The sequence below is a fragment of the Aplidium turbinatum genome, chromosome 13, assembly GCF_918807975.1.
Source record: "Aplidium turbinatum chromosome 13, kaAplTurb1.1, whole genome shotgun sequence".
NCBI lineage: Eukaryota > Metazoa > Chordata > Ascidiacea > Aplousobranchia > Polyclinidae > Aplidium > Aplidium turbinatum.
The window spans coordinates 10,388,445-10,400,209 of record NC_137484.1 but is presented as its reverse complement, the minus strand read 5'-3'; the positions used below and the strand labels follow the sequence as shown (position 1 = coordinate 10,400,209).

At 37.8% G+C, this 11,765-nt stretch overlaps 1 protein-coding gene across 1 annotated transcript; it reads right to left on the bottom strand.

Annotated features, from left to right (window-relative positions):
- Nucleotides 1-5,170: 5,170 nt before the first annotated feature.
- Nucleotides 5,171-6,752, bottom strand: LOC145782167 (cilia- and flagella-associated protein 119-like). The gene has a single exon (XM_082593933.1). The coding sequence runs from the start codon at nt 6,208-6,210 to the stop codon at nt 5,350-5,352; it is 861 nt and encodes a 286-aa protein (XP_082450059.1). The 5' UTR covers nt 6,211-6,752; the 3' UTR covers nt 5,171-5,349.
- Nucleotides 6,753-11,765: the final 5,013 nt, after the last annotated feature.

Below are 11,765 nucleotides of genomic sequence, written 5' to 3'. Positions count from 1 at the left end.
CGTAGTCCAGATAATTCGTTTTCGAGTGTTAATGTTAATTTCGCTAAACCCCTAACCCACTTAACACCCCTAACCACCTAACACCCCTAACCCCTTACCACCCCTAAATATTATGAGCAGGCAATTATTAATTGTATGCCGGTTTCGAAAACTAGAAATTAAAATTTCATCCTTGTCGATTCTGTGGTCAGGTTCTGGTATGCTATTTACCAGTTAGCAGAAGTGTAAGCTACAGTAGCCGAAGTTTTAGAGTAGCTATTTATGAGACGGAGTTTGAAATTCTTGGCAAAAAAAGGAGACGGAGTCTGATTTTTTTCCAGTTGATACTTTTAGTGTAAAGCCACAAATATTTACGTTGTAGCCTACTTAGTGCTGTTGTTATTTTTGTTTACTTTTATGGTTTTATTTTTTAAACAGCAATTTCTAACTTATATTTAAAATAGCCTACCGGTATGCTTTTATTTTCATGACAGGAGATAAAATCTAAATTGAATCTAAATTGTAGGTTATGTTTTACGATTCGAGTCGGATTGGAGTTTGGGGTCAATATTTTCAAAATTTTTGGAGCAGGAGTGTATTCGGAGTCGCAAACTTCGGAGTAGCCTATAGAGCAGGAGTCTAAAAATCTAACTCTGCATGATCATTTATTGCACATTCGTCATAATTTAGTTAGAGAGAGAAAGGGAGGGGAAAATCTTTTGTTTCGTTTGTTGCGAGAATAGTGCGTTTGTTTTTTTGTTTTTTTTAATCTTTATGCTCGGACTGACAAAGCCTTGATAGGTTATTCCTGGCAGTTTCGCATACTTGCAGAGGCTCTTGAGTCTTGACGCAAGGCCGGTTACCGAGATTGGCAGAGTGAAGTTTTCCGATTGTTGAGGTGTTGTTGCTGGAAAATTATTCTATCCACTAGGTGCCGCTGAATGGAGAGCAGTCCTGAAGTTAGTTGCTCAAGCGCATACCCCGACAGTCGAACTAGTGCCGCGTGATCTTGAACCGGGCGCGTAACCACTGAGCTAACGGGGCTGACTAACCGCTGGCGGGCAGACTAACTGCTAACGGGCGGACTAACGGCTGAGCTTACGGTACAATTATACACAACGCGAATAAAATATCATCACATCAATCTAGATACCACAACAGACAGAAAGCAGCGAAAGACTATATCAGACATCGCTTCAGCTGCTTCCCTATTCTGAATGTGACAAATGTCAAGCATCGGCAAATTACGTTGAAACAAGATAGGCTATTTTGGACTAGTTCAGTAAAAATAAATAAAAAAAGAAAGTGATATGTTGCTGTGATGCTCAAGTGCACACAGGACCGTTGAGAAAATATTTCGGGCTCAGTAGCCTACCAATGAGATCCTTGGGTCTCAAATCAAAACGTTTATAAAATCGCATTGTATCCAACCAATACGCTGTGGTTTCTTTATGTTTTCGGGCCTCTTTTAAAAGTTCCGGCCCCTAAAATTATCCCATGCCCAAAAGTACCCCCTGTCAACGCTACTGCGGGCACTTGACAGCAATGTAGTATAGTTTCTTTCAAAGATAGCCTAGTTGTGATAGTGCTGACGGTATGTTATACCGCACTTTGCCTACGTTAAGGCTAGGCCTATACTTACATATTTTACATAATCACAAGTCAATAGGCTACATAGTCTATGTGGAACACAGTTGTGGTCCGCGGACTAAGCTGGTTATGTGTATTTGGCCCAACAAGTTTGCACACCCCTGACTTAGACCTACATTAAGCTAATCAATATCATGGTAGGCTATCGAAAAATGTGCCTAATTTGTCACCGCGAAAGGTTTAAAGAAGGTGACGAGTTGTAAAACTGTTTCAAAGCAGAAGGATATTTTTTCTTAGATTAGCGTCATGTGTGATTAAGATAAGTCTGGAACATTGAGGTAACTTGCTAACTTTAACTACCGGTAGCTACTGTATTTGGACGCCAGTGTGGATTTAATTTTCAGTGAGCAGCTGAAATCTTGTGTTTGACATGATTCTTCTGTCCTTTTGCCTTGACAACCATCGACCTCAGGACTGGGTGGCAATGGCATGAAAGAATGCCATCAAACATAATAAAAATTTATTGGGCTCCAACCCAGTCAATACGGCAATAAAGGTCCCACATTCAGGTACTGAGCTTTGGGGAATGAGAAGATAAGGTTCTCATTATACTGAGCCTTCGGCACTAAGGAGAGTAGGGTGGCCAGTTCCTTTCTCTCGGCCGCCTTTACTTCAGCAACTACGCCCACCCAATTTATTACACCCTAGGTAGAGATGAGCGGTGTTTTCAACAACCAGCTTAAGCCGGGAGTCGAACCAAGTTTGCATAATTTTGCGCCATCTCACCCAATACGGCAATAGGAGACGTTAAATCGTAGGCTATAGAACTATAGATAAAACCATCACGTAGGTTGCAGACAATTTGTTGTTTTGTCTTAGTTTGCAGGAAAAACTCCCTCGCTTCAATAAGTCATCAAACGTCAACTTTTCTGGTTCGGACATAGAATAGCTTACAACATCCAATAAAGTCAGTTTATAATGCAACTTTTCTATAATCAAAACTGATCAAAGGCAAACGAATTCAAGGAAGACCAACAGAAACATTCATGCGAAGGGTTTGATGTCTCAAAAAGCACAAACCGGAAAAACTGCGACTGTTGGCTAAAAATCGCCAATTATGCAAGCCTTTTATTGACGCTATTTTGCACCCAACTGGTGTAATGTTAGTCTATACATGGGAGCAGTGCCGGTCTGAGGGTATTTCAGGCCCTGTGCGGAATATGCTTTGCGGGCCCCAATGACAATGATCCAACTCAATTGCGTAGCTAGGTATTTTGAAAGATTTTGAAAGGGGAGAGGAGTGGTTTGACAGTCGGCGGGCGATATCTGTGACACCCAGCGGCGGGGGGTATGGGGGGACCTCCTTCAGAAAATTTTGAACAATTACTTTGAATTTGGGCATTCTGAGAGCATGTTCAACAAAAATTTGGGTATCAAAATTACTGTAAAATAGTGCTGTCCGCTGTCAACAAAATCGAATTTCAACATATTTCGTCCCCTGAAAAGATCGAGAGAAATTTTGAAATGTTTGAGGCAACTCCGATCAGCGACTTCGGCTCTGTTGTTTTTTTTTCTCGATCTTTTCAGGGGACGAAATGGTTGCACCCGTTGAGTCACTATGTTTTCTTGTTGCTAATTCCTTTGTTGAATTTTTCCATTGGAAATGACAAAAATTACTGCATTTTCTCAGTAAATTTCGGGCCCCCTAATTTGTGGGCCCTGTGCGATCGCACAGCTTGCACACCCCAAAGACCGCACTGATGGGCAGGGCCTCTGAGAGAAATTTTCAATAGGGGTACGAAGAGTCATTCCGGGCCCCCCTCTCACTCCGGGCCCCCTTTGTCTTGGGCAAAAAGTGTGATGTTTACTTAGGCGTATTGCACACCACACAACACTTTACTGCAGAATTGGACACCTGTGCGCAATAATAGTATCAGGCTGCAATAAAACTATTATTTTGTGTTGTGCATATCATGTGATCTGTCCTTCGCCAATTTGTGTATCCTGCATTGATTTCGTGTGTCCCCTTGATGGTCCTGTTGAAAGGTGTCGCTTGTACAGCTTTAATGTAAAATTTTCAAATTCATTTACTTATTTCTCTCAGATGTAGCCTATAGTTATTCCTGATGAGGACACTATGTGGTAGCGAAAACGTTGGATTTAATAGTTTTTTTTTCTTTTTTTTGTGTATTTAATAAAAAATGTTAAATCCGTTAACGTTACTGAGTGTTATATGTATCTGGTACAAGCCAAGCTCTCTACTAAGGCTCAAACTTAACATCTTGTTAAAACATAATCAAGTTAATCATCTGACCAATCCTAACCTTTCTTCATTAACTTTTGCATTCACCACATGCTCAGCACAGCAGAGGTGAACGAGAGAAGTCACTTTTTTTGACTCCGGCTCCGGTCCTGCTTAAAAAGTATTCTCTGGCTCCTGCTCTAACTCCGACATTCATTTTGAAGTGAAATAAGCGTGAAACTACCTTTGTCATATAGTTTTTAAAAAACAAAAAAAAACACCCGGGCTTTTTGCCCGGGTTTTTCTCAAACCTGCTTTTGTTACACTATGCCCCTCCCCCCCCCGGACAGGAGAATAACTAAATTTTATTATTTAATTAAGGGTGCTTTTAACACAACATTTTTGCACGTAAAGCATTAAATTACCACTTTGGGCCCCTAATTTGCTCGCAAAGCACTCGATTACCTTTCTGGGCCCTTTTGCTAGATTACGGGCCCCCCAGGACTAAAGAATAACAACTTTTATACTTGAAATCAGTCGTTCAGGATGATTTTAACCGAACATTTTTGCGCGAAAACCATAAAACCACAATTTTGGGCCTCCCAACAAACACAGGCCTGGGCCCTCAAGGGTACGCCGTACCCTCCGTACCCCCCTCTCATAGGCCTTGCTGATGGGAGTATCCAGCCATGTGCACTAAGTTAATCGGCAGTTGGTAAAAAATTTTAGTCTTCCCTGACAGTTGCATTGACAGGGAAGTTCAAGGGATGCTTTTGGATCAGAAATAATTTTATCGACTTTTGACCTTTCCAAGGGGGCGGGAACTTTGATATACTGTGACACGAAGCAGCTTAATCTGTTTTCGGGATTTTGCTCCATTTTAGTGCCACGAACCTAAGTTGTTTCTGAGAGTACATAAGGATCAACTTGCCTTCGCTAAGCACCCCAACATCGGAAGCTTCCTCTCTCGCATGTAAGGCAACGTCGACCAACGGGTGTGAGGACTAGTCACCCTCCCACGCAAAACCACATCGTATTCGTTAAATAGGCTATAGTGCGTTTTTTCTTAGAAGTGTCCTAATTTGTAGTGCGAGGAGCTCGTTGGTACCGGGCCCAAATTATATTTTCTACGCCTGACCCTTGATTTAGATTAAAGCTCAAACAGTGTAACTTCCTGGAACAGTTTGGAAAGCCATGCTTCTACTGCACGCTTTAATTTTCCTGCGGCTTTTCCATACAATAGAAGGGTGCACCAGCTAATACTTTATCGCATCATGCAAAAATGGTTAAAATAGCCTACCGGTAAACTGAAAGTTCTTCAAATAACTCTCTAATTAATACGATAATAGCACACGAAAATAAACAGATTTCTCATTATTCAATGATCAAATACAGTGTTAAAAGCAGGTTGGAATAAAATGAAGAAAAACGTGTAAAGAAAAAATAGACAATGTTTCGCACAAACGTTCAATGCACTTAGAAGACACAAGATAAAAAAAAACTGTTAAAATTGTGCGACAACCTTTAGTACAAAAAAGCTATTTACGTTTTCCTTTGGCACTAACTTTTGGCGACCTTTTTCCAGATTTGCTTTGTGAATGAGACTTCCCAGTCTCCATAGCTAAAATTTTTTCATGAATTAATCTGTCCGTATCTTCAAGTTGATGCTCAATGCTATGATGCATTTGTTTTAATTGAGCTGCAACCGCTTTTCGAACAATGCTCTCCAGCTCGTTTGAAGCCTCGGTTTCAGCAACTTCGGAAGGTTCTTCTACGACTTCTTCATTTTCATCAGGAGCAGTCGGGGTTTCTACACCATCTTCATCTATCTGGACCTTGAGATGGCTTTCTGACTCTTCTTCTTCTGGGGAAGGTACTGGTGTTGGGGCAAGGCCGCTATATTGAAATGATATGTCAAGTTTTACTTTGGGAGTAAAAACGTATTTGTATAATTTAAAGTGTCGAAAATATGTGTTGATAACATGAGTTGTAATTGTTTCTACTTGATCGCTTCTAAAAATCTTCAAGCTCCATGGAGGACGGTGTACCGAATGGAGTAAAACAAGTTCTCTAAAAAAGGAAAAACACTCTTCAACGTTTCCGAACGGAGTAGACACACAGACTTCGTGTGTTTGTTTGACGATCGAGAAGAAGGTTGAGGCCTGCTCTTTCGAAAACTTTTGAAGTTTTACAAATACAATAACGTGCATGTACAAGTCTAAAAGAACTCGATCTCTTGGTGTTTCGTCCAAAGAAAAAATGTTTTGAAGCAGGTTGCTTGTTTCGGTCGTATTTTCACAATTGAGTATTTTCTCTGTGTCATTGACATTTAGATCTGACCAAACACATAGTTTAGGGTTTCGAGTATTAGGCGGATGAATATAAGTGCCGTTGTCCATTTCACCTTGCTTATAAAATGCTTACAAAATCTACTGTTTAAGAAAGCTGAAAAAGATTGAAATGTTGATGAGTCAGAAAAACTATATTGCTTAGCCTAAAAACTTGAGGTCTACCAAACAAATGCTGATTAAAAAGCGGGTCATGCAAAAGTTTACAGTATCTGCATGCGGTATTCATCCTTAATTAATTTTACTGAGCTTTAAACAAGCAGCTTAGGAAAGATGTTCATAGTGTGAAAATACATTTACAGTAAAGCCACCTTGTTGTAGGCCTACACTGCTGCAGTGCTGCTCCGCCCCCAATGTGCCACTGAACAATGTTAAATTCACCAAAAAAACCTTAAAACAATTTCTTTATTTTATTTCACTTGTCAGTTCCATCAACATCTTTTCGATATTGAGGTATTGGTGATTTATTTTCTTAAAACACAGGATTCGTTAAAAACATCTTCGTATTCATTATATTTACAGACTTTCAATGAATTTTCACCGCAGTTTAGGCAAAGCATGCCAGCAAAATTTAAAAATTCGTAAACATATGGCGTCAAAAATAAGATTGATGTGAATATCCGAAGTAAAATCATAAAAATAACTTGATTTTCTCTTTAAAATTAGAAAATAAATGCTACATTACAACAAATCACAATAAAATCTGTTTTGTTAGAGCATATTTATCATTGGTACTTGTGTACAACACTTACAGGTTTCTTTTTAATACTGTAGTAAAAATAAAATTGAATTTCTATTACAAACAGTCTTAACTTAATTTTTTCAATAAATAGTCTATATTTTAAATCAAATCTATAGTCTAATATAAATAATATAAATAATAAATAGTCTATATTTTATATATACAACAGCTTTTTCAAAACTTTAATATGCAATTATGTTTTCACAGAACTGCATAGAAAATTTCAGAATCAGACATGAACATATACAGTATTACATCTTCAATGACACAATTTCCTACATACAAATGACAACAAATATCATGTAAATTGTGAAATTACAACACAGTTGAAAATGAAGTTTTCATAACTAAAAAATAAATCTTGTATTGATTGAAAAGAAGCGCAGCAACGATATTGTGTTCTGTTTTTATGCTAAACAGTGTCCTTGGTACTTTCAAGTATATGTGGCCACTGCTGAAGCAAATAAAATTACTCGTTTGCAGTGTGTACTGGACCGTATATCTCACTTGAGCAGTTATTAGGGCCTACTATATCGAATTAAATACAGAATTAATAAAAATATCAATATAGAATTGCCGAAGTACAAAATGGAAAAAAATCTTTGATACATTTTCATACTGGCTCATTTTGCTGTTGCCTTCATGTTACAATGTGATGTAAAAGTTTGTAACCACTTTAGGCAACCACAAAATTAAAAATATTAGTGACATCAATCACTTTTTAACATCAATGTTTGAACAACTTGCGACTTACTGAGTAGTCAGTTCTGCGGTTCAAAAGTGAAAGTATAAAAAAAGTTTGAAAATGGAATTGTAACTTTTAGTACAGTATGGATAAATGAAAGATTTTTAGGTATGAAATGAACATTTAAAAATGAACATATGACATGAAATGATTAACAGGACAAAACAGAACAAACTCTGGTGTCTTTAATGCAGCATTGTGTTATTAATAAAAGGAAATAATATTTTACATTTATAACATCTGCATGAAAGATGTTAGTTTGCAACTATGAATGAAAACCTTAATAAGTTGAGTAAAACTATTAGAATCCTAGTATGAAAGCTGACATTTAGAACTATTTTTTTACAAGTCTTTTGTAAACAATAACAAGAAGCCTTTGTTAAAAGGATATTAAAAGGGAAAGGTGGTCCCATACTCGATTCCAAACTTAGGTGAATGAAAAAATAACGTTCTCGACTTCTCATAATGGCATAGCAAGACCTCCACACTAAAGGTAGGAGTGGCCAGTTTCTTTCTCTCATTGCTTTACCTTTAGCAACTACACCCTCAACCCAGCATGTCCAATACAATCTGGGTAGAGGTGAAGGATGATTTACTACAACCAGCTCAAGAAACATGCCAAAACAAGATTGCATGATTAGACAACAAGTGCCTTACCCGCTGTGCTATTCCACAGCAAAAGAACATTACAAAATGAAAAAGGACATACCAACCACCCAATGCAAGTTCAGAAAAAGTGTGGGCTTTCAGCATAGAAAATATACTAAATATGGTACCTTACAAAATTTAACATTGCTTAACCAATGAAATACATAAGTACAACCCAGCCAGCAAGCCCATATGAGCCCCATATACTATTTTAATGGGCTTGTAGGCATGTGGGTTCTATGTGGGTTTTTGCCATATGTGCCCAATATGGGCTTTCTTGCAGAATGTGTTGCTAAATGACAAGGTGGAATATAAAACTTCCAATCTTCAAATGCGTGATGATCATATAAATGCATTTTAATAAATTTAGCCACATAAAATTATTGATCATGGGCTAAGCATGAAATATTGATGGGTTTCCCACTTTGTTTATGGGCAGATCATGGGCTTCCTACTTTGTTTATGGGCAGACCATGGGCTGCCCACTTTGTTTATGGACAAAACATGGGCTGCCCACATTTTTTATGGGCAGACTATGGGCTGCCCACATTTTTTGGTGCAAGTATAGAATCCGCCACCCTGGTCAACATGACGTCACAAAACGGACGCAACTATTATTGGGAGGGTGAAAAAAAGGAAGGTAAAAAGCGGCGGAATGGAGGTGATAAGGCGGAATGGTTTTACTGTGTTTTTACAATAAAAACATTAAACCAACGTCGAGTGTTGAATATAACTACCTAGAATTCAAACGCACGCAACTATTATTGGGAGGGTGAAAAAAAGGAAGGTAAAAAGCGGCGGAATGGAGGTGATAAGGCGGAATGGTTTTACTGTGTTTTTACAATAAAAACATTAAACCAACGTCGAGTGTTGAATATAACTACCTAGAATTCAAACGCAGCCGCTCGGCGACACTTTTTTCCAATGCATTATAAAGGCGAATCGATCCTTATTCAGAATAAGCCACACCCTGTTTGCAGTGATCGGTAAATAGTGCTTCCACTAAACTTGCTGTAGTTTTCTCGTTTCTTCTCGGATTTTAACAATTTTACCATCGTTGGAAAGCACGATCATACATCTACATGAATCAATTAAACAGTAGCACAAAATAAGTACTAGATTTATCTTGTGATAACTTAAACTTCACCAACTTGTAACGATTCTCAGCAACTTAATTTTTACAACAAAATCATTAAATAATTGCAAACTAAAAGAATATGTCTTGCTTTATGCACCTGGAAAGTTTCAAGTTTATATCTTATCTATAAAACGGGCAATCGTCGTTCAAACGTAGCCGCTCAGCGACACTTTTTTCCAATGCATTGTAAAGGCGAATCGATCTCTTTCAGTATACGCCACCCCCTGTTTGCTGTGATCGGTAAATAGTGCTTCTACTAAACTTGCTGCAGTTTTCTCGTCTCTGCTCGGATTTTAACAATTTTGCCATCGTTAGAAAGTACGATTATATATCTACCCGAATCAATTACATGCAAGCACAAAGTAAGTACTAGATTTATCTTGTGATAACTTAAACTTCACCAATTTGTAACGATTCCCAGCAATTTAACTTTTACAAAAAAATCATTAATCCTTCACAAATTAAAAGAGTATGTTTTGCTTTATGAACATGAAAAGTTTCAAGTTTATATCTTATCTACAACACTGACAATCGTCGTTCAAACGTAGCCGCTCAGCGACACTTTTTTCCAATGCATTGTAAAGGCGAATCGATCTTTATTCAGTATACGCCACCCCCTGTTTGCAGTGATCGGTAAATAGTGCTTCTACTAAACTTGCTGCAGTTTTCTCGTTTCTGCTCGGATTTTAACAATTTTGCCATCGTTAGAAAGTACGATTATATATCTACCCGAATCAATTACATGCAAGCACAAAGTAAGTACTAGATTTATCTTGTGATAACTTAAACTTCACCAATTTGTAACGATTCTCAGCAATTTAATTTTTACAAAAAAATCATTAATCCTTCACAAATTAAAAGAGTATGTTTTGCTTTATGAACATGAAAAGTTTCAAGTTTATATCTTATCTACAACACTGACAATCGTCGTTCAAACGTAGCCGCTCAGCGACACTTTTTTCCAATGCATTGTAAAGGCGAATCGATCCTTATTCAGTATACGCCACACCCTGTTTGCTGTGATCGGTAAATAGTGCTTCTACTAAACTTGCTGCAGTTTTCTCGTTTCTGCTCGGATTTTAACAATTTTGCCATCGTTAGAAAGTACGATTATATATCTACCCGAATCAATTACATGCAAGCACAAAGTAAGTACTAGATTTATCTTGTGATAACTTAAACTTCACCAATTTGTGCAGATTCTCAGCAATTTAATTTTTACAAAAAAATCATTAATCCTTTATAAATTGAAAGAGTATGTCTTGCTTTATTCACCTGAAAAGTTTCAGGTTTATATCTTATCTACCAAACGAGCAATCGTCGTTCAAACTTAACCGCCCAGCGAAACTTTTTTTCAATGCATTGTAAAGGCGAATCGATCCTTATTCAGTATACGCCACTCCTGTTTGCTGTGATCGGTAAATAGTCCTTCCACTGAAAGTGCTGTAGTTTTCTCATTTCTGCTCGGATTTTAACAATTTTGCCATCGTTGGAAAGCACGATCATACATCTACACGAATCAATTAAACAATAGCACAAAATAAGTACTAACTTTATCTTGTGATAACTTAAACTTCACCAATTTGTAACGATTCTCAGCAACTTAATCTTTGCAACAAAGACATTAAATTTTGGCAAATTAAAAGAATATGTCTTGCTTTATGCACCTGGAAAGTTTCAGGTTTATATCTTATCTATAAAACTGACAATCGTCGTTCAAACGTAGCCGCTCGACGACACTTTTTTTCAATGCATTGTAAAGGCGAATCGATCCTTATTCAGTATACGCCACCCCCTGTTTGCTGTGATCGGTAAATAGTGCTTCCACTAAACTTGCTGTAGTTTTTTCGTTTCTGCTCGGATTTTAACAATTTTGCCATCGTTGGAAAGCACGATCATACATCTACACGAATCAATTAAACAGTAGCACAAAATAAGTACTAGATTTGGGCTTTTGAGCTCGCAGTCGAGAGCCTGCATGTTCGACTCCAGCCACCCGCACTTGCTGTTGTTTCTCTGGGCAAGAAACTTTACGATAATTGCCTCTACCCAGTGATCGATTTCGAGTAATGGGTAGTACCAAATTTAAGTCATAAGTAGAGTAGACAACCGAAAAATCAGACATTGCCGTCGGCTGCAGCGTGGGTCAGGTGTATGTCGGAAGGCGTACACCGATGCATAGCGCTCAAGTCCGCTTTCCCGCAATGCAGGATAAAGATAAACAAACAATTTATCTTGTGATAACTTAAACTTCACCAACTTGTAACGATTCTCAGCAACTTAATTTTTACAATAAAATCATTAAATCTTTGCAAACTAAAAGAATATGTCTT

Excerpts from the sequence above, each read along its gene's own strand:
- LOC145782167 (XM_082593933.1), bottom strand. The coding sequence starts at position 6,210 with ATGGACAACGGCACTTATATTCATCCGCCTAATACTCGAAACCCTAAA.